A 24,577-nucleotide genomic window follows, 5' to 3' on the forward strand; every position below is an offset into this window, starting at 1 on the left:
GATCTTCCCCGAGGTTGGCTTCTACTAGTTTTTCCATTCGTCTGTAAAGAATTCGTGTTAGTATTTTGCAGCTGTGACTTAATAGTGGCAACTATTTATTTACAGCTCGTACAAAATAGATACGTGTTTCAAAGTTTTACTCACCTTCAGAGTAGTCAACAGCATTGGGTATAGCTCGATGCCAGCGATGTGGAAGTCGTGGGATACTCTTTGCAGTACCAGTTGTGCTGACAATTCGAGCGGCGCGGTCTATTGCCCGATGAATTTGTAGCAGTTCTGAAGCGAATGCCTTGAAGTTTTCCCTTCAGTTTAGAAATCGAGTTGAATTTACGAGGGCTTAAGTCAGGGGAGTGCAGGAGGTGGTATAGCACTTACCAACCCCATCAGTCAAAAAAATCAGTAACAGCTTGCGCTGTACGTGCTTGAGCATTGTCCTGCAAAATGGTGGTCAGGTCTGCAGAAAGTATCATCACTTCTATATCTATGCTGTTCATTTTTGGAACAAAAAACTTACGACCAGCTTAGAGACAGAAGTGATGACACTTTCTGCAGGACCTGACCATCATTTTGCACGACAATCCTCAAGCACGCACAGTGCTTCCACAGTGTAAGCTGTTACTGATATGTTTGACTGATAGGGCTGCGAAGTGCTATACCACCTACTGTACTCTCCAGGCTTAAGCCCTCGTGACTTCACCTCGATTTCTAAACTGAAGGAAACACTTCACGGCATTCGCTTCAGAATTGCTACAAATTCGTCGGGCAATTGACCATCCCGCTTGAACTGTCAACACAACTGGCACTGCTAAGAGTATCCTACGACTTCCACATCGCTGGCAACGGGTCATACACAATGCTGGTGACTACTTTGAAGGTCAGTAAAACTTTGAATCACGTATCTATTTTGTACGAGCTGTAAATAAGTAATTGCCACTACTGATGTTCCAACTCTCGGGTATACAGTTCATCCATTCTAGGAATCGAGATTCTCGATCATTTTAGTCCGTTATGGACATTGATACTGGCAAGATATTGGTTTTAAAGTTTCCAAGATTTTCGAGAATGTATGGCACTGATTTCCGACATTCTCCACCTGGGGATGTTCGGCCACCGAGTTGCATGTCTTTCCAGTTGGCGCAACGATGGCGACTTGCATGACGGCTATGATTAAATGGTGATGAGGACAACACACCTCCCAGTTCCCGAGTGGAGAAAATCTCAGACCGGGCCGCGAATCGAACTCGTGCGCTCTGAAAAGTAGTCAGACGCACTTAACGCTCAGCTAAGGAAGTGGACTATTTCAGTAATAAAAATGTCACATAAAGTCATACAGGAGGCACATTATTATAACAATCAGCAGTTATGCATTCATGTTGACTGGATTACAAACTCAAACATCAGGCAAGAACTGATTGTATTGCTCATATGACACAAAGCCAACACCTACCACATTAGTGCAAGTTTATATCCCAACTATCTCCGCAGGTAACGAAGAGATTGAAGAAACGTATGATGAGATAAAAGAAATTATTCAAATAGTTAAGGGAGACGAAAATTTAATTGTGATGGAGGAACGAGAGTTCGATAGCAGGAAAAGGAAGAGAACGAAAAACAGTGGGCGAATTTGGATTGAAAACTTCGTGTTCTGCCTTACGGCAGGTCTTGTCATTGGGGAAAGCCTCGTGAAAGAGGTGCACCGCATGAGCGTCTAGGGAAATGCTTCCAGTGGTGGTTTCCCGTTGCCTTCCACTGATGAAATATTAGCGAGAACAACACCAGTTCTTGAGCGGAGAATATCTCCGACCCAGCCGGGAATCAAACCCCGGCCCCTAGGCGTGACAAACCACCGCGCTGACCACTCAGCTATCGGAGCGGGCAATATGGATTGGGGGGAAGGAATGAAAGAGGAAGCTGCCTGGTAGAATTTTGTACAGAACATAACTCCATCATCGTAACACTTGTGTGAATCGTGAAAGAAGACTGTGTTCGTAGAAGAGACCTGGAGACACTGGAAGGTTTCAGATTGATTATATAATGGTAAGACAGAGATATCGCAACCACAATTTAAATTGTAAGACGTTTCCAGGGGCAGATTGGACTCTGGCCACAATTTCTTGGTTATGAGCTCTAGAATTTATTGGCTATGAACTGTAGCTTAAAACTGAAGAAATTGCAAAAAGGTAAGAAATCCATGAGCTGGGACCTGGATACGTTGAAACAACCAGAGGTTGTTGAGAGTTTCAGAGACAGCATTAAGCAACGATTGACAACAACAGGGGAAAGGAATATAGTAGAAGACGAATGGGTAGCTTTACGAAACGAAATAGCGAAGGCGGCAGAGGATCTAACAGATAAAAAGGCAAGGCGTAATAGATATTATGGATAACACAGGATATACTGAATTTAACTGATGAAAAATAAAAAATTCAGTAAATAAAAATCTAAATGTCGTGTGACTAGGGTCTCCCGTCGGGTAGACCGTTTTCCGGGTGCTAGTCTTTCGATTTGCCCCCACTTCGGCGACTTGGGCGTCGATGGGGGTGAGATGATGATGATAACACAACACCCAGTCCCTGAGCGGAGAAAATCTCCGACACAGCTGGGAATCGAAGGTGGGCCCTTAGGATTGTCATTCTGTCGCGCTGATCACTCAGATACAGGAGGCGGACAATGCAGTAAATGAAAAGATGAAAGGGAATACAAACGTCTATAAAAATGAGATTGGCAGGAAGTTCAAAATGGCTAAACAGGAGTGGCTAGAGGACAAATGTAAGCGTTTAGAAGCGTATTTCACTAGTGGAAAGATAGATACTGTCTCTAGGAAAATTAAAGAGGCCTTTGGAGGAAAGAGAATTAGCTGTATGAATATCAAGAGCTCAGATGGAAAACCAGTATTCAGCAAAGAAGGGGAAGTTGAAAGGTGAGAGGAGTAAATAGAGGATGTATACAGAGGAGATGAATTTGAACGCAATATTATAGAAATGAAAGAGGACGCAGATGAGGATGAGATGGAAATACAACACTGCTAAAAAAATTAGAAAGAGCACTGACAGACTTCAGCTTCAGTCGAAACAAGACCTGTGGAGAAGACGACATTCCGGCAGATATACTGACAGCTTTGAGAGCACCAGCCATGACAAAAATCTTCCCTCTCGTTTGCAAGGCGTATGAAACAGGCCAAGTTGCCTCACACATGAAGGGAAAATGTAATAATTCCAATTACAAAGAAAGCTGTTGATAACAGGTGTGAAAATTACCGAACCATCAGTTCAATAATTCACGGATGCAAAATACTGAGACGAATTCTTAACAGAAGAATGTGAAAACTGGTAGAAGCCGACCCCGGGGAGATCGGTTTGGATTTTGGAAAAATGTAGGAACACGCTAGGGTTCAAATGGCTCTGAGCACTATTGGACTCAACATCTTAGGTCATAAGTCCCCTAGAACGTAGAACTACTTGAACCTAACTAACCTAAGGACATCACACACACCCATGCCCGAGGCAGGATTCGAACCTGCGGCCGTAGCAGTCCCGCGGTTCCGGACTGCAGCGCCAGAACCGCACGGCCACCGCGGCCGGCGAACACGCTAGGGAATACTGATCCTACGACTTAGCTTAAGGAAAGCCAAACCTACGTTTACAGCAATTGTAGAACTAGAGAAAGCGTTTGACAATTGTGATTGAAATACTGCCTTAGTAATTCTGAAGGTTGAGGGGTAAAATACAAGGAGCGAAAGACTATTTTCAACTTGTACAGAAACCAGATGGCAGTTATAAAAATCGAGAGGCATGAAAGAGAAAGAGTGGTTGGGAATGGTGTGAAGCAGGGTTGTAGTCTATTCCCGTTGTTATTCGATCTGTTTATTGAGCAAGCAGTAAAGGAAACAAAACAGAAATTTGAAGTACGAATTAAAGTCCAGGGAGAATAAATAAAATCTTCGAGGTTTACCGATGACATTGTAATTGTATCAGCAAAGGAGAGCATTTGAGCGGAATGGAGATTATCATGAAAGGAGAATATAAGATGAACGCCAATAGAAGCAAAACAAGGTAACAAAATGGAGTCGAATTACATCAGGTGCTGCTCAGGGATTCGAATAAGAAATGAGACACTTAAAGTAGTAGATGAGTTTTGCTATTTGTGTACCAAAATAACTGATGACGGCCGAGATAGAGTATATATAAAATGTAGACTAGCGATGACAAGAAAAGCGTTTCTGAAGAAGAGAAATTTGTTAACATCGAATATATATTAAATGGGGTTAAAATCGTAGAGAGAGACCAAGAAACAGAAAATAGGTTCAGGAGGATGAAGATTGCAGTAGTTATTCAGAGATGAAGATGCTTGTACAGGATAGAACTGCATGGAGAGCTGCATCAAACCAGTCTTCGGAAAACGACGCAATCCCGTCCTCTTTTTACGTGCCGGTGAGATGGTGATGGGGTGGAGGTGGGGTATGGGTTTGTTATTAAACCCTGAGTGCAAAGTACGCGGTATCAGAAAAAGACAAAACAAACATCATTAGAGTAATACACCAATAAAATTTAAGCTTACAACGGAGCGACAGTAGCTTACGACAGAGGCTGCAACAACAGAACTAGTATTTCATCCCCTTCTTGTTTTTTTCTTCTTATTCAGCCTATCTCTGTCCACTGCTGGACACAGGCCTCTTCCATATGTTTAGATTGTCTTTAGGTTTGAGCCACGTGGTACCGTCGTCTTATAGCATCCAGCTTCACGTCATCATACCATCTCTTTTGAGGTCTTCCAACGACTCTCTTGTTGTCCTATGATCTCCAGTGAACAATTTTAGGGGTCCACCTGCTGTGATCTTGTCGAGCTACGTGTGCGACCCATTGGCATATCAAGCTTGAAGTTCTTTCAAGGACGGCTGTTACCTATGTTCTGTTTCTAATGTCCAGTTATCGAGTACTATCCCTGATTCTCACTACCGACATACATCGCTGCATTGTGCATTGTGTGCGCTTTAGTTTACTAGCTCGTGCCATAGTCGGGCTCACAATTTCCAGGCCGTAGGTTCTAACAAGTAGTATGCTGTCGGTTTCACTTTTCATGTCGGCTTACAGACTGAAGGAGGTCTAGTGGTATCCCGTCTTCCTAACGGTACCCGTTTTCAAAATTTAACGCTCGTTTATGTTCCCGTTGCAGTTGTAAGATTTTTGTGGTTGGAATTATTATGAATCATTTGTTAAAACGAGAAAAGAATAAGACGTGCTTCATTTTGCAGTCCCACACCAGTGCTTTTCTAAAAGCGTTAGGAAAGTGGACGCAGTAAACTTTAACGTATGTAATTATATATTTCATTGGAGGACTCACAGTTCTAATGATCCGCTCATAATAAGAATTTTAACGTAATTTTCTAGTTTTCCTCTTGTTGCTTATCGGTCGTTGTGTACAGTAACCAACTCAGATACAAGCTGACCTCACTAAGATGTCGCTCATCAAAATCACATTCGTTTACAGTGACAGTCTTGTCTGAATATAAAACAATAACGTGGACACTAAGACCATCTTTGAATATCGTTGAAATCATATTTCGTTGTTTCCATTTCACCTTCAGGTAAATAAGGGCAGCTTGCTCTTGAAACAGGTCAATATCAACAACGTGACAGTACGTCTGCTTAGACTTTTCTGTAGAACCTAGACGTCAGAAACTTCCAATTCACTTAAAGCCTAGGGTCGCTATTGTCACTTAAAATCTGGGGTGGTAGTTGACAGTTTTATTTACTAGCAACTGGTTTCGGTTAATAAAGCAACGTCACACTCAAAGGACGTAATATACTCTACGAAAAACACACCACTTAGGAGCAGCGCAGAGTAGCCGCGCGGTCAAGGGTGCCTTGCCACGGTTCGCGCGGTTAACCCCCTCCCAGCCCCCCCCTTCCCGTTGGAGGTTCGAGTTCTACCTCGGGCATATGTGTGTGTGTTGTCCTTGGCGTGAGCTAGTTTCAGTTAGATTAAGTAGTGTGTAAGCCTAGGGACCGATGACCTCAGTAGTTTGGTCCCATAGGAACAAGAGCACACCACGTAGGATTTACCCGAATAGGAGGAAAATCGATAGACGTGATGGACGTGTATCGACAAAGGAAGATTATAGTTCCAGAATAATTGGACGATTTATTCAACAGAAATAGCTTCACAATCAGAGCAAGTCAATAACTTGTTGTTCCACCTCTTGCGCTTATTCTAGCGGTTATTCGGTTTGGCACTGATCGACAAAGTTGTTGGATGTCCTCCTGAGTGATGTCATGCCAAATTCTGTCCAATTGGCCCTATAGATCGTCAAAATAGAGGTTTGAGGACCCTGTCCATAACATTCCAAATGTTATCAACTGGCGAGAGATTCGCCAACCTTGTTGGTCAACGTAGGGTTTGGCAAACACGAAGACAAGCAGTAGGAACCCTCACTGTGCACAGTCGGGCATTATTTTGCTGAAATGTAACCCCAGGAAGGCTTGCCATGAACGGAAACAGAACAGGGCGTACAGTATCGTCATCGTACCTCTGTGCTGTAAGGTTGCCGCAGGTGTCAACCAAAGAGGTTCTGCTGTGAAATGAAATGGCGACCCAGACCATCACTCCTGGTTGTCAGGCCGTAGGTCTGACGATGATCAATGGCTAGGGCGTGTCCCACATACGTCTTCGCTGATCATTGGGGCTCAGTTTGAAGTGGGACTCATGACTGAAGACAGTTCTACTCCATTCAATGAGATTTCAGGTCAAAGACCTGTCTGATGACGCTCAGGACAATGATTAGGTATGAACCTCACTGTCGCCCATCATATGGCCCGACAACCAGGATTTACGGTCTTGGATCCCATCTGTTCGTGCTTGGCCGGCAAGACCGCCGGATCTCTCCCCAATTAAGAACGTTTGTACCTTTAAGGGGAAGGCCGTCCAACCATCCAACTTTCTCTGATATTTTAATTATTTATTTGTTTGTGCATGTACATCACATCTACCGATTTCCATCCCATTCGGAGTAATTTCCGGGACGCACCATTCGGCTGGTCTGTGTTGTCTAGCGAATATCAATGTTGTTTTCCAGGTTTCGGTGGGCGTGGCGTTTTCATCTCCCATGAGATGGTTCAAATGGCTCTGAGAACTATAGTCGGACATAACTTCTGAAGTCATCAGTCCCATAGAACATTTTTTTTTTTTTTTTTTTTTTTTTTTTTTTTGGTCTTCAGTCTACTGACTGGTTTCCTGCGGCCCGCCACGTATTCCTTTCCTGTGCTAACCTCTTCATCTCAGAGTAGCACTTGCAACCTACGTCCTCAAATATTTGCATGACGTATTCCAATCTCTGTCTTCCTCTACAGTCCCTTTACATGTCTTAGCAGATGTCCTATCATCCTGTCCCTTCTCCTTATCAGTGTTTTCCACATATTCCTTTCCTCTCCGATTCTGCGTAGAACCTCCTCATTCCTTACCTTATCAGTCCACCTAATTTTCAACATTCGTCTATTGCACCACATTTCAAATGCTTCGATTCTCTTCTGTTCCGGTTTTCCAACAGTCCATGTTTCACTACCATACAATGCTGTACTCCAGACGTACATCCTCAGAAATTTCTTCCTCAAATTAAGGCCGGTATTTGATATTAGTAGACTTCTCTTGGCCAGAAGAATTGCGTCTCTCGTCCCTTTACCATTCCTAAAGGCAAACTGATCGTCACCCAGCGCATTCTGAATTTTCCTTTCAATTCTTCTGTATATTATTCTTGTAAGCAGCTTCGATGCATGAACTGTTAAGCTGATTGTGCGATAATTCTCGCACTTGTCAGCTCTTGCCGTCTTCGGAATTGTGTAGATGATGCTTTTCCGAAAGTCAGATGGTATATCGCCAGACTCATATATTCTACACACCAACGTGAATAGTCGTTTTGTTGCCACTTCCCCCATTTATTTTAGAAATTCTGATGGAATGTTATCTTTGCCTTCTGCCTTGTTTGACCGTAAGTCCTCCAAAGCTCTCTTAAATTCCGATTCTAAATCGACTCCTGTTTCTTTTTCTATCACATCAGACAAATCTTCACCCTCATAGAGGCTTTCATTGTATTCTTTCCACCTATATGTTCTCTCCTCTGCATTTAACAGTGGAGTTCCCGTTGCACACTTAATGTTACCACCGTTGCTTTTAATGTCACCAAAGGTTGTTTTGACTGTCCTGTATGCTGAATCTGTCCTTCCGACAATCATATCTTTTTCGATGTCTTCACATTTTTCCTGCAGACATTTCGTCTTAGCTTCACAGCAGTTCCTATTTGTTTCATTCCTCAGCGACTTGTATTTCTGCATTCCTGATTTTCCCGAAACATGTTCCTACTTTCTCCTTTCATCAATCAACTGAAGTATTTTTTCTATTACCCATGGTTTCCTCGCAGCTACCTTCTTTGTACCGATATTTTCCTTCCCAACTTCTGTGATGGCCCTTTTTAGAGATGTCCATTCCTCTTCAACTGTACTGCCTACTGCGCTATTCCTTATTGCTGTATCTATAGCGTTAGAAAATTTAAAACCTATCTCGTCATTCCTTAGTACTTCCGTATCCCACTAATTTGCGTATTGATTCTTCCTGACTAATGTCTTGAACTTCAGCCTACTCTTCATCACTACTATATTGTGATCTGAGTCTGCTCCTGGGTACGCCTTACAATCCAGTATCTGGTTTCGGAATCTCTGTCTGACCATGATGTAATCTAATTGAAATCTTTCCGTATCTCCCGGCCTTTTCCAAGTATACCTCCTCCTCTTGTGATTCTTGAACAGGGTATTCGCTATTACTAGCTGAAACTTGTTACAGAACTCAATTAATCTTTCTCCTCTTTCATTCCTTGTCCCAAGCCCATATTCTCCTGTAACCTTTTCTTCTACTCCTTCCCCTACAACTGCATTCCAGTCGCCCATGACTATTAGATTTTCGTCCCCCTTTACATACTGCATTACCCTTTCAATATCCTCATACACTTTCTCTATCTGTTCATCTTCAGCTTGCGACGTCGGCATCTATACCTGAACTATCGTTGTCGGTGTTGGTCTGCTGTCGATTCTGATTAGAACAACCCAGTCACTGAAATGTTCACAGTAGCACACCCTCTGCCCTACCTACCTATTCTTAACGAATCATACACCTGTTATTCCATTTTCTGCTGCTGTTGATATTACCCGATACTCATCTGACCGAAAATCCTTGTCTTCCTTCCACTTCACTTCACTGACGCCTACTATATCTAGATTGAGCCTTTGCATTTCCCTTTTCAGCTTTTATAGTTTCCCTACCACGTTCAAGCTTCTGACATTCCACGCACCGACTCGTAGAACGTTATCCTTTCGTTGATTATTCAATCTTTTTCTCATGGTAACCTCCCCCTTGGCAGTCCCCTCCCGGAGATCCGAATGGGGGACTATTCCCGAATCTTTTGCCAATGGAGAGATCATCATGACACTTCTACAATTACAGGCCACATGTCCTGTGGATACACGTTACCTGTCTTTAATGCAGTGGTTTCCATTGCCTTCTGCATCTTCATGTCGTTGATCATTGCTCATTCTTCCGCCTTTAGGAGCAATTTCCCACCCCTAGGACAAGGGGGTGCCCTGAACCACTATCCGCTCCTCCACCCTCTTTGACAAGGCCGTTGGCAGAATGAGGCTGACTTCTTATGCCGGAAGTCTTCGGCCGCCAATGCCGATTATTTATCAAAATTTAGACAGTGGCGGGGATCGAACCCGGGACCAAAGACGTTTTGATTATGAATCAAAGACGCTACCCCTTTTTTTTTATTTTTTTTACTGTATTTTACTAAAACATACATTTCAAGTATTCAACAGTACAATTAATGATTAAACCATTTGCAACATTAAAAAAAGAACCAGTTTTAAATTATTTATATGCTAAATATGTCTAATACAGTAATAATGGTAAAACAAACTTTAAAAGTGGTTACAGTTTAAACTTTGCTCAAGATAACTGAGATTGTTCTAGGTGCAAATTATTGTCACCCAATCAGTGGGTTTGTCTACAAAGTTGAATTCACTGTTTAATTTGTAAACTGTCCATTGAATAAAAAATAATAGCATATTTAATACCAGTTTTCTTGACTATGAACCAGTTTAAATACAATACAATTAAACACATACAAGAAAAAAAAAAAAATTCCGGAAGCAAGGTTAAAGTAAATAATAATAAGGAACCAAGTGACTTTTATTTTTCTTCTGTTCGTTCTCGTTCAAGGTGTTGTAGTGGTTTCACATATTTAACCAACACCCATTCTTTCAAAAATGATCTTCAGCATGTTGCCATAGTGCTTCTTGTGGTTGCGATACGTGCTGATTTTTGCATATTCACACTTCATGTAAACGCGGAATTCTATCTCGTTGTCCGACCCAAGTGTGTGGATGACATAACTAACATATTTTCCCAGTAACCAGCTAATGGCGTTGGTTTTTAATTTCGGAAAGTATGTCATGTCTGGTCTCAGGAGGAGCGATGGCGTTATATATTCCGTAGAGGATCTGGTGAGAAAGGCGATTTGTTGCCTGATCCAATTCCAGTTATGCACATTGCCACCACAGGTGAATCTGTGGCTGAGTGTATCCACCAGATTGCATTTTCTACAAAGGTGTGTCTGGTTTAAACCGATCCCATATAGTCTCTCGTTGGTGCTGATGACATTATTAACTGTTTTGTACCATGCGGAAATAGCGTCTGTAGATAGCCCGGCATAGTTGATGTTCCGCCATACAGCTTTCCAGTCACAATTTGGGAATTTCGTTTCAATTTTGTTTCTACCCTCATTTAACTTCCTTTCAAGTATGATGTCGCGCGCTGTTGTACGTGTGTTGCTTCTGATTTCGTCACTAAGATAACTTGCTTCGAGGAAAAAGTTTCTCACATACTGCAGACGGGCATTAATCCTTCGCACATCAATCGGTGCTTGCAGGCTATGGGGTGTCACAGCCTCAAAGAGCTTTGCGGTTATACATTGTGGAAGTTCTCTGAGTATATGGAAAGTCCGTTTGAGGAACAGAGCAGACGCTTTATTGCCAGTATGCACCAAACCGAGGCCCCCGTTTCTGACATCCAGTATAACCGTAGTCGCACCAACCCTGAATATGTCTTCTCTCCATAAATAATTGGTAACAGTGGACATGATCCCTTTCGCTACTAGTTTAGGGATTGGAAATACCTGCGCAGTGAAATACGCTTTAGACAAAACGCAGGAGTTGATGAATCTGACTTTTTGCACCAGGTCCATAGTTCGATGGATGTTCTCCATTACAGCACCATGAACTTTCCTCCTAGTTTCCGTCCAGTTAAAAGCAGCCATCCGCATCGGACATGCCATTAAGGTGATTCCCAAAGTTTTATGTTTGTTGTCTTGTTTTGCCCATGCCAGTCGAAGGTGATCTAGGCCCCGTAGATTCAATATTTGACTTTTGTTTTCATTTACTGTCGCCCCCGACGCTAGACAATATCTTTGGATTTCTCTTTCCAGTGTAACTGTCTCCTCCTTATTCCTTATTACAACGCCCACGTCATCAGCATAAGCTCGTATGACAGTTTTCTCACCACTCAATGTTATGCCTGTTAATCTTTCGTGGACAGTGCGGAGGAAGGGCTCTAAAGATACTGAAAATAAAAACATTGATAAGGGACTGCCCTGTGGAACCCCTCGCCTTATCTGTATGGGTTTAGATGTTTGGCCATTGATTGCTATTTTCGCATTTACACCTGTTGCAATATTCCTTAGCATGTTCACAATCTGGGGGTGGAAAGCCATTCTTGACAGCGTCGCAAAGAGGTATCTATGACTAACGCGGTCAAAAGCTTTGTTGAAATCTATAAAGATTAAAGCACATTTTATACTTGTCACTGAGGTAATTGCAATGACGTCTCTGTATGCAGATAGACTTTCGAATATCGTTCTGGTCGGAGAGCAAGATTGGTGATGACTCAATATTTTGTTGGAAAAGGCAGAGAGTCTTTTGTTGATAATACGCGAAATTATTTTGTAATCAGAATTTAGTAGCGAAAGAGGCCGAAAATTGTTTAAGTTGGTTTTGCCTTTACTCTTAGGAATCAGTACTATTTTACTTTCCTTAAACTCTGCAGGGACCGGTTTTCCGTTCAGGACCTCATTTGCCATGGAAGTGATCTTGTCCCCAATTATAGACCAGTAGCGGGCATAAAACTCCACAGGGAGGCCATCAAGTCCCGGAGATTTGTTGAGAGGTGAGTTACGCACTGCCTCATGCACTTCATCTTTAGTAATAGGTGACAGGATGTCAGCGTTGTCTGTTCCCGACTATTTTGGACCTAAAATAGTGAGAAAGTCCTCGAGAGCTGCATCTTGCACTGTGGTAGGGGCATATAAGGTTTCATAGTACCTGTGGACTTCGTCCAGTATTTGTTTCTGGCATGTGAGCCTCGTACCAGTATGCGTCTGGACTTCATCAATTAAAGTTTGACGTCTGTTTTTAGCATGCCGCACCAAGTGATACAGAGAAGCTGTTTCATCTGCTACGACAGATGTGGCTTTCGATTTAATTTTGAGTCCCTCCATCTGTTGCCGTTTAATGCTTAATAACTTGGCTTTTATTTTTTTGATATCATTCAGACGAATTACGTCATCATGGGCCTGTTGATATAAGTCTCTTAAAACTTTATAATAAAACTCCATTGTATTCCTCAACTCCCTGTGCCTGGCTGCACTATACTGCATGACAACTTTCCGCAGCCTTGGTTTAGCCCTCCTTGTCCACCAGTCTATGACTGTTGGGTGCTTGTCTACTGTGCGGAGGCACATAGTCCACGCACACCTTATTTCCTGTTCCAGTTCTTCGTCAGTTAAAACAGAGATATTTAAGTTCCATTGGCCTCTGAATCGACGGGTTGGTTGTACACTTAGATTAAAGCAAGTTAAAAGTGTACTGTGATCGCTAAAATACACTGGAATAGTCTCAACGTTTAATAAATAATTTTGCAAATTTGGTGACACGTAAATTCTATCTAGTCTGCTGCGGGAGTGGCTGGTTATATACGTGAACCCGACTGACGTCGGGTGCTGAAGTTCCCACACATCCTTAAGGTGTAGATCACTTACTAATTTCTTTAACTGTGGCGAGTAGTTGAAGTTGGGTTGTTGATCTTTCTGGTTTAAAACACAGTTAAAATCTCCACCTAGTATAAGAGAACACGGATTTTTCCTCAATAAATAAATCAGTTCATCTTGAAAAAACTTCGCACGATCCAATTTGTGGGAAGTTCCTGATGGGGCGTAAAGGTTAATCACTGTCACATCGAAAAGTTTTATGCCTATGGCTCTTCCTGATTCTAGTCGTTCGATTTCAGTCACCGGAATGCCTTCCCTTATAAGAATGGCTGTACCGATATTGGCTTCCGTAGAAACATTAACAATTTCAAAAAAGCCTGGGATCCGAAATTCCGTTATCGCAACTTCTTGTAGCAACGCGATATCTGTTCCGGACTGGTACAAGAATTCCTTTAGTGCTGCCAATTTCAAGGGTGACTGTATTTTATTAATGTTAATAGTAGTAATGCTATAAGCTTGCAGCACAGACATACCGGAAGAAGCTATTTGGGATGAGGTTCGGTATGATTATAGCAGCAAACGTGCTTCCCTACAAGGCACGATCTTTACAAGCTGTGTGCCCATTACATGTACTAACTGCCTAGAAAATTTGCACTGCTTTTAAACAAATAGCTTGAGAAGAAAAGTATCCTGATATCCTGACAATGCATTGCTATAAGTCACTGTGGCCATTCTCTTTCTCCTCGTCAGTGTTGGACCTGATGACTTCATATTTGATATTCTTTTTCTTGATGTCTTTCTTCTCTGGTGTGACTTTCGCTTGATGACGCGTGACAGCAAGGCCCGGTGTCTGTCGCAGCCGCCGGCGGTGGCTAAATGGGGCAACGGCCGTGGCTTGCGAGTCGTCAATGTTTGGTTCCGGCGTGGTGTCTGTTGTGTTGTTTTGCTGGCGAGGCGGTGATGCTTGTGTATTTCCTCCTTCGGCGCGGCGTTGCGCTTCGGAGTCAGCAGGTTCTTTACCTGGTACTTCCTCGTACGGTTCGCACTGTATGGGTTGTGCACTTGATGCGGTTATTTCAGCCGTGACCTCAGGCTCAGGGTCACATTTCCGTGAAAAATCACTACCCGCTGCGTCACTATCTGTTCGTGGCGGTGTAAGTCCTTGTGCGGAAGTGGGAGCCACATCGACCTTCATTCCATCTCCTTTTTCCACTTCCAACAGATCTTCAGCACTGGGCTTCGGCCTCCTGGCAACGGGTGTTTCACAGGAAGAGTCCTCATCAACATTTCTTTCAGTGTCCTCTAGAGGACGCTTTTTTGTGGGAATCTCGCTGTCACGGGACGGAATTTCAGCAGTTAATGCAGGTTTTAAAGACGGAAAGTCATTAACATTAAGTGCAACATTTTCAGAGGTAGTAACAGGATCCACGACCGCCGCTGGCTCTGTTGTATTACTGGCTGGCAACAAATCGTTGAGTGTCAATTTCCGGCGTTGCGTAAGGTTATTTGTTAGCACAAATACACGGCGAGGGCAGTCCTGACGGAGGTGACCAGACTCGTTACATACATGACATGTAGGGGTTTGTCCTGAGTACATAACATGCGCCTTGTGCCCGTCAACAAAGATGTGGGAGGGAATGTTTGCTTTCACTTCCATCTCCACGGAGCGAATGCCGTTAAAGTACTGCAGCTTGAAATGCGAAGCCCACCTTTCGTTGACTATTTGCCTGACAACCCCGTACTTTGAAAGGACATCTTTAATTTTCGAATTGTCTACTTCTATGGGAATATTCAAAACCCTAACATTCCTAATTACAGACTCGGAATTCCGGAGTTGGACAGTACTTTTAGTACCATCACGGTGTATAAATTCCGTTTCATAACCAAATTTTGCCAGAAAGCGGTCTACACTCGCGGAATCGTTAAACTTTACAAAAATGCAGTATTCATCAGAGTCGAGCTGCATGGTATGAACAGATTCATAATGAAGGCCAATTACCTCGGTAATCCAGTCGTGTATTTCAAGTGCAGAGGGCTGTACTCGACGGGTGTACTTGTCGAAGGTGAAAATCACGGTGTTTTTTCTCACGGAGTTTGCCATGGTGTTCTGCAGCGAAGAAATCTCGGACAACGCCGAAATCCCAAACGGCACTTCGTAGAAAGATGACACGAAAGAAGACCAAATGCTCAATTGATAACGCTTAATTCACGTGCAAAACGTCAATAAACGAGCACAAAACACGAAAACACTGGCGTAAACACTGAACGTACACGGAGCAAACTTGAGGAGCGTGCGACCGCTGCGGCAGCTAATGCCAGACTGATACCACGGTTGAGGTATGGCGAAGCAAAGCTATGAAGATGGGTCGTCACGAAACCACACTACATACAGTTGTAAGTAGTCTACACAAACACTGCGTCATATGTAATTCGCAGGCAACTGCGAAACACACTTAGGAGGCATGCCACAATGTGACATTACCATTCCATTAGCTACAAAATTTACTGTATAGCCCACTACCACACCAAGGAAAAAACCTTCTTACATACATAATTCAGTAACATGTAAGACTTCCTATCACAGATCCATAAATGTATACTTGTCATATATTACTAACACATACGCCCACAGTAAGTTGATTAACGTTTGGGGAATGTGTTACGCCGTGAAGTCAACCGCCGGCACGCCTCTCGGGAACGAAACAGATGGCCGTGAGAAGGCGTAAGCCAGTAGCACGCTGGCCGATACCTCTCCAGGACAACTACACACTTCAAAAAAAGTTTTGCATCACCTCAGTGCCAAGAGATCCGGAACCAATAAAGAAATTTTGAAGAGAGATCAACATAAACATCATTTCCGACCTTTTCAAAGCTCATAAAAACCGCTCATTACATGTTGTACCACCATACAGTGCGACTTCCAGGGGTGGTGGTCCAGGTTGCTGTAGACAGCGGTACCTCTAATACCCAGTAGCTCGCCCTCTTGCATTGATGCATGCCTGTATTCATCGTGCCGGTCGCGGTAGCCGTGCGGTTCTAGGCGCATCCGTCCGGAACCGCGTGACTGCTACGTTCGCAGGTTCGAATCCTGCCTCGGGCATGGATGTGTGTGATGTCCTTAGGTTAGTTAGGTTTAAGTAGCTCTAAGTTCTAGGGGACTGATGACCTCAGCAGTTAAGTCCGATAGTGCTCAGAGCCATTTGAACCATTTTTGTATTCGTCGTGGCATACTGTCCACAAGTTCACTAAGGCACTGTTGATCCAGATAGTCCGACTCCTCAACGGCGATTCGGCGTAGATCCCTCAGAGTGGTTGGTGGGTTATGTCGTCCATAAACAGCCCTTTTCAACCTATCCCAAGCATGTTCGACAGAGTTCATGTCTGGAGAGCATGCTGGCCACTCCATTTGAGTGACGTCCTTATCCTAAAGAGTGCACGATGGGGGCGCGAATTGTCGTCCATGAAGACTAGTGCCTCGCCAATATGCTACAGATATGATTACACTATCGGACGGAGGGTGTCATTTACGTATCGTAACAGCCACCCCAAAACAGCAGGGAACCTCCACCTTGCTGCACTCACTGGACAGTGTGTCAGACGTCCAGCCTGACCCGATTGCCTCCAAACACGTCTTCGACGATTGTCTTGTTGAAGGCAAATGCGACACTCATCGATGAAGAGAACTTGATGCCAATCCTGAGCGGTCCATTCGGCATGTTGTTGGGCCCATCTGTACCGCAGTGCATGGTGTCGTGGTTGCATAGATGGACCTCGCCATGGACGTCGGGAGTCAAGTTGCGCATTTTGCAACCTATTGCGCGGAGTTTTAGTCATAACACGATGTTCTGTGGCTGCACGAAAAGCGTTATTCAACATGGTGTCGTTGCTGTCAGCGTTCCTTCGAGCCGTAATTCGTAGGTAGCGGTGATCCACTGCAGTAGTAGTAGCCCTTCGGCGGCCTGAGCGAGGCATGTCACCGACAGTTCCTGTGTCTCTGTATCTCCTCCGGGACGCCTGGAGACTCCCTTTGTTGAGAGCCCTTCCTGGCGCAAAGTAACAACGCGGACGCTTTCGAACCGCGGTATTGATCGTCTAGGCATTGCTGAGCTACAGACAACACGAGCTATGTACCTCTTTCCCGGTAGAATTACTGGGACTGATCAGCTGTAGGACCCCCTCCCTCTAATACGCGCTGCCCATGCATGCTTGTTTCCATCTTTGGGCTGGTTTAGTCACATCTCTGAACAGTCAAAGGGACTGTGTCTGTGTTACAATATCCACAGTCAACGTCTGTCTTCAGGAATTCTGGGAATCGGGGTGATGCAAAACTTTTTTTGTGTGTGTATATGTACAAAAACGGTAAATCGTGCCTAGTCGTCAGTATGGGGTGTCTAGGAAACCCGCTTTCTCACATTGCTAGATAACACTCAAAGAATTTCATATTAATGAGTTTTATTACAGAAGGAGCAGTAACGATACTTTGTGTTACACAGATGTGTCGCAAGCAAAGGGCGACGTACGAAATAATCAAGTTTGTTCAGTATAACAGTTCCAAAGTCTGATATGCATGGGGTACAAGCGAAGTAATGAGCTCTGACGCTTCTATGCATGCCGTTAGTCTTGAGGCTGCTGAACGACTGGGCCGCGACCAGTCTGGCGAGGCGCTTATGTCCTCTCCACGTAGGAGCCGCTGCTGTCGCGTTGTCGTCCTGGAGGGAGGTCGGACAGCTTGCGATTGGCTGACTTCTTCTCACAGTCATCTCTTCCTTCTCGTTGCCGACTGGCGTGCCGGCGCTTGACTCTACGCCGTAACAGATTGTTCGACAATCCATCGAGAGCTATGGATAACGTTTTAAAGAACCAAGTACTACATAACTTCGCCGGCCGCGGTGGTCTAGCGATTCTGGCGCTGCAGTCCGGAACCGCGGGACTGCTACGGTCGCTGGTTCGAATCCTGCCTCGGGCATGGGTGTGTGTGATGTCCTTCGGTTAGTTAGGTTTAAGTAGTTCTAAGTTCTAGGGGACTTATGACCTAAGATGTTGTGTCCTCTAGTGCTCAGAGCCATTGGAACTACATAACTTATTTATTATAGTTTCTCATATTTCAGCTATATCTTCTCAATGTACAATTAAACGAATGTCTCCTCACACGCACACAGGAAAAAATGAGAGCACACATGACTTATATCAGGCCCGGTCAATCTCTCCTCCCCAGAGCCGAGCCTAAACAGTTCTCCAGCTTCTGCCACAGCTGCACTATTCGCAGCCCGTGTGTGAGTGAGATGGCTTAGGAAGATAGGTCTGTTAGATAGTGCGATTACATCTAAGAGGCGGATATTGCTGCATATTTTTTAAAGCATGATTTTATCACTAGTGTTTGATTTCAGCTTTTTATTTTTCTACCAAAGCAGCAACTTTAATACTTATTTCATTAAGTAAATCGTACAGTGGTAAGACAGTGAGCTTAACTACAAAAGCTTTACATATAGGAATTTAACATTAGGTTTTGATGTTCATAAATTTCGTGATACAGAAAAAAATTTGTAGTTGCGCAGATTGAAATGTGTTAGACCGGAACGCTGGCGGGACTTTGTCGATTTCATAACAGAAGAAAACCGTTCGCACACACACGTTGAATCAAACACTGGAATAACTTTATCGGCTTGTCTTACTCTTGGGATGACGTTTCGTAGGAGTCAAGTAAATAGTTGGTTGGACAAACATGCCACTGTATGGCCTTCAGCTCAAATTGGAGGTATTGCCGCGGTACATCAGCAGCAAAAAGTGTGAACACTGACAAATAAATCTAAATCAATCTTCAAAAAGTCACGGAATCTCTTTCAGAACTGACTATTAAATGCTTCAACTATTCAAAAGTAATCAGTCGTGTCTGTTCGAAAAGTAACTGCCTTGAATTCTAGGCAATGTTGCATGTCAAGAATGTAAATCTGGTTTTTATTTTATGATTTATTTCTTAAATGTGACAGATACTGCTTATGATATGTTGTTTAAACGGATGCGTAAAGTTTAGGTGTTTTTAGGAGTGTGTATGTGACACATCTGGCCTGCATCTAACTGAGTAACATGGGTCCTATGACAATTTTTTTTCTACTTTTATTTGATTTTAATAGGTTTTATTTGGTTAGGTCTTGGACAGCAGATCCTAGAGGTGGTCTGTAATTTTGAGAAAACAAAATTTTCGCACTGCTTCCTCCTGCTTTCTCTTTAGTAACGTCAATATTTACATTCATTAAAATAATAATAGCAATTTCTACTGTTTGCAAAGGTCCACCCCCCTCCCCCCACGCCCACACATCTTTCACTGGGTATGTGGAATTAAAAGCGTGATAAAGTTTTAATCTCTGTGTACAAGGGAATTGCATGTTACTGTTATCATACATTTTGATATACGATACTGTGTGAGGTTGTCTTTTTTGTTATTCACACTGTTCACGAAATTATACGGTGCATCATTTTGAGAGCTGATGTTTACTCGCTAGTAAATGCTACTTTGGTTTTTATTTGTTAACCTAGCAAATCCTACCGCAGTAATATGTTCTAGCGGACTTATTTTTCAGTAATTACAATTTTTCTAATATACAAACTTTCGCCAATTTGCCTTTACCTGATGTACTGATGTCAATAAATGGATTTTTGTGGCTTAAGTTGATTTATTTCCGGCAGTTACGATGTATTTTAGACTACAATGTCGCCAGTGTGGCATTTCTTGATGTACTACGTTTTTATGTACGGAATTTCACGATCTAGCTCACTAATGTACGGTGTTTACATGGAACCGAAGATTATAATGCATTGCAATCATTCACAATAGTTTTTATCTCTGAAATGGTGTTGCCTTTGCAAGTATCCTTGACTGTTCGGCCTGATTACGTCTGTCAGTGTGTTACTAGCCGTCGATGTTGACTTTGATTTCTGACGCAGCAACCTGGGATAATATTAATTCTCCTCTTGTTTTGACATCTGCCTCTTTAAATCCGTTTTGCTACTTTTAACTAGTTATCATTAACGTACCTGAACATAATCTGCATTTCCATTGGCCCTCAGTTTTAAAGTAAATAATACCAGATCTAATTTTGTGCTTAATTTCATGTATGTAATTCATCTTCTAATTTATTCTGACTATTCCTAGTTATTATCGTTTGTCATAGGGTGAAATCAGTGATTGTTTGTACGGTGTTCTATTTTTGACATATAAACAAGTATAAATTCTGCAATAATCGTGAACATTTGCGAGATGAAGTACTAATAATCTTAAAGTATATATTTAGTTCTATTCAAAAAGATGTTAGCAAAACCATCCCTTCATTAATTCCAAAGTAATTATAAGATTTGTCAAAACTATTATTTACGTAACTATATTTGTTAATTTCACTATTTAAACAAATAATTTGTAATAACCCTCGTAGTAGAAGAAACTGCTAAAAAGAACCAGTTTTTCGATGTATTCAGTTAATTTAATGAGTTAAGTTTTAATTGCAATTTCTGTAAATTTAACTTCGTACAATTTATAGTTTCAGTACCGATTATTGTGATGATATATAAGTGCTCTAATTTTGGTCACGAGCCAGTCAGTCCACGGCCGAGTTTCTGACGAGTAACCTGTGTTGGTTAGAACAACAACAATGCTTCATATTAACTGTGCAATAAGTGTTAAACAATTAGGCAGTGTGTAAAAACCGTGACAGTGTCTGCTCCATACGTACCTGATTGTTCTTCAAGAACTGTGAACTTTGTGGTTAGGTTTTACAGCTCGTAGATGTTCAACAACAAACTATTGTAACAGTATGTGGAGTTTCGCCTGCTAAGTATTAATGAGGCTTATGGAAAATGCAGACCTGAAGAGGAGGCAGAAGACCGGACAGCCTGGAGAACTACCGCGTAAAAACCTGCCTTTTGGCAGAACACTGATGATGGAAAATTTAAACAATAATGCACTGGCCATACACATATAACTGTGTATTATTGGTGGGTTATGATCAGTGAAATTTAAATACTGTGACACACAACTGTGCATCTGTTGGCTACACAATTTACAGTAGCCAGTGTCGGAATCGACAAACAATTTTTAGCCAGTGGAGCAACGCAATATGACGACACCAAGGACAACAAACAATATAATTAAAGCAGGTGGAACTGCCACAGATTCTTGACGAGAACTATTGTACACAATTATTACTGTGAAAAATTTTCACGTACTGTGGTGGCATGAAAAGAGCATATTACTTTTGTTCAAATTCTGGTATAGCTGTCCTGCCGTTTGTGCCAGTAAGTGATAACACTATTTAACCCTATGTTAACGAAGACGTGTTAGCAGGCAATCGGGTCAGGCTGGACGTCTGACACACTGTCCAGCGAGTGCAGCAAGGTGGAAGTTCCCTGCTGTTTTGGGGTGGCAATACGTAAGGCCGACGTACACTACTAGTGGTCACGGAAGCCGCCGTAAAACTGTACGATACGTGAATGACACCCTCCGACCAATAGTGTAATCATATCTGTAGCATATTGGCGTGGCACTCGTCTTTATGGACGACAATTCGCGCCCCCATCGTGCACTCTTTAGGATAAGGACGACACTTAACTTGAGTGGCCAGCATGCTCTCCAGACATGAACTCTGTCGAACATGCTTGGGATAGGTTGAAAAGGGCTGTTTATGGACGACATAACCCACCAACCACTCTGAGGGATCTACGCCGAATCGCCGTTGAGGAGTCGGACTATCTGGATCAACAGCGCCTTAGTGAACTTGAGGACAGTATGCCACGACGAATACAAAAATGGTTCAAATGGCTCTGAGCACTATCGGACTTAACTGCTGAGGTCATCAGTCCCCTAGAACTTAGAGCTACTTAAACCTAACTAACCTAAGGACATCACACACATCCATGCCCGAGGCAGGATTCGAACCTGCGAACGTAGCAGTCACGCGGTTCCGGACGGATGAGCCTAGAACCGCACGGCCACTGCGGCCGGCACGATGAATACAGGCATGCATCAATGCAAGAGGGCGAGCTACTGGGTATTAGAGGTACCGCTGTCTACAGCAACCTGGACCGCCACCCCTGGAAGTCGCACTGTATGGTGGTACAATACGTAATGAGCGGATTTTATGAACATTGAAAGGGTCGGAAATTATGTTTGTGTTGATCTCTCTTCAAAATTTCTTTATTGGTTCCGGATCTCTTGGCACTGAGGTGTTGCAAAACTTTTTTTGATGTGTGTGGTTGTCGTCCTGGAGAGGTATCGGCCAGCGTGCTACTATCTGACGTCTTCTCACGGCCATCTGTTTCGTTCCCGAGTGGCGTGCCGGCGGTTGACTTCACGGCGTAACACATTCCCCAAACGTTGATCAACTTTCTGTCGGCGTATGTGTTAGTAATATATGAAAAGTATACATTTATGGATCTGTGATAGGAACTCTTACATGTGACTGAATTATGTATGTAAGAAGGTTTTTTCCTCGGTGTGGTAGTGGGCTATACAGTAAATTTTGTAGCTAATGGAATGGTAATGTCACATTGTGGCATGCCTCCTAAGTGTGTTTCGCAGTTGCCTGCGAATTACATATGACGCAGTGTTTGTGTATAATACTTACAACTGTATGTAGTGTGGCTTCGTGACGCCCCATCCTCATAGCTCTGCTTCGCCATACGTCAATCGTCGTCTAGGGCTGACAGTGCGGCTCTCGCAGCCGAGCGAAGCAGACGTGCGGTGTGTGCTCTCCGCTGTCAGAGAGAGCCCGCGCGCCTTGTTTACTTTTTTTCGGCCGACACTAACGTGACGCCGTAGCGCTACAAGACCATGGCAAACCAATACAGAAGATCAACCTTGAAATTCACATTTCGGAACGACTTTACCCGACCAAAGGCGCTCGAAGTCGAACGCTTTTTAAAAGAGGAAGCCAAGATCCCGGCTGCCGACATTGTCGGCATTCACTTTTCGATCGTCAGTAGCACGGTCTATGTAAAGCTCATAAACGAAATTACATGCGACAAGGTACTTCGTGAGATGAAACAAGAACTCCGCTTCTGCCACGCAGATGGCAATGTTGGCAACGTCGAGGTCGGCCATGCCGCAATGGGACTGCGGACTATCCGCATATTCGAACTTCCATTTGAACTCCCGGCGGCAGAAGTTGTAGCGGCGCTCCGCCCCTACGGCACGGTACACGAACACGTGGCTGAAAAATGGACCCAGTTTAAGACGTATCCAGTACTCAATGGAGTACGCCAAGTGCGCATAGATCTCCAACGACACGTGCCATCCTATCTACAGATAGGAGGATGCCGGGCCATAGTTATTTATGACGGCCAGCCGAAGACGTGTTCCGGATGCGGCAAAGAAGGACACCTTCGTTCCGAGTGCCTCCAGCGTCGGATCACACAACTCCCACCGAAGGACGTTGCGCCACCAGCGGCGAAGACTGTTCTACCCGTGACTTACGCGGCGGCGCTCACGACGTTCTCCACACAACAGACACGGCCGACCGCTTCAGCGGTACAAGAATCACTTTCCACGGACAAAAACCTGGATGATCCGCCGACCTGGCCAGTGGTGGAAAATAGTACTACGACTCTGGAGCTACCGAACGCGACAGACATTGACGCCGGCAAGATGGCAATTGATTCCCTTATTGTACCGACCGAAGCGTTTGTTCCGGCGGAGCGTGAGTCAGTGCCGTCTTCTGACAATGAAGGCCATGTACGGAAACAGCGATCACCGAAACGCCGAAAGCGCCGTCGTCGGACCGTGTCGGAACATAGCGGTTCGCATTCGGCCGGGGAAGAACAACTAACCACTCAAGAAGCCAGCCGCGAAGCTGAGGCTGTTTCCACTGACTCCAACCTTGCAGAACAGACAGAAAAACATGCAGCTTTCGAACATCAGCCCATTGACAGAAACAGTGAGCAGCGGGAAGGTACCAGTGCAGGCAGCGAAGTCGCCCGGTCCCTTACTACCAAACATTCCGAGGCTATGGAACATGAACAGACATCCGCGCCCGCTTCGTGGGCCGAGGACGTCGAGACACAAGATCCCGACCCGCGGCCAGCTGAGGCGCCGCCGGATCATGCAGCATAAGCAGCACAAGGAGGACCGCGTTTGGCGGGGGGTGACATCACTTCCGATGTTCGCTTCTCTCCAACTTCAACATGGATAACCTCGCCCAAACAACGCGTTGCCAGGCTTACCGCCTGGCGACAATGAATATCAACATGATCAGTTCTCCTGTCAAGATCCAACTTTTGATAGAAACCATACGAGCCATGGGAGTTGACTTTGCTTTCCTACAAGAAGTGAAAACGACTGCACTCCCGCACTTTTACGGTTACGCCACACATGTGACGCCCGGAAGCCCTGCAGACACCGGAGTGGCAATATTAGTGCGTGAAGGTATTGAAGTTACCGACGTCACGTTTCTTCCCTCCGCGAGAGGAATAGCATTTACGGCACTCAACACCCGATTCATTAATGTTTAC

At 43.9% G+C, this 24,577-nt stretch overlaps 1 protein-coding gene across 1 annotated transcript in view; it reads left to right on the forward strand.

Annotated features, from left to right (window-relative positions):
• LOC124796182 (AT-rich interactive domain-containing protein 1B-like) overlaps positions 1–24,179 on the forward strand; it is a 49,243-nt gene extending 25,064 nt beyond the window's left edge. The window contains exon 3 of the mRNA XM_047260272.1: positions 23,953–24,179. Within this exon, the coding sequence (XP_047116228.1) occupies positions 23,953–24,179 (227 nt within the window). The remainder of the gene's footprint in view (positions 1–23,952) is intronic.
• The last annotated feature ends 398 nt before the right edge of the window (positions 24,180–24,577 follow it).

This window comes from Schistocerca piceifrons, chromosome 4, assembly GCF_021461385.2.
Source record: "Schistocerca piceifrons isolate TAMUIC-IGC-003096 chromosome 4, iqSchPice1.1, whole genome shotgun sequence".
In the NCBI taxonomy this organism is placed as follows: Eukaryota; Metazoa; Arthropoda; class Insecta; order Orthoptera; family Acrididae; genus Schistocerca; species Schistocerca piceifrons.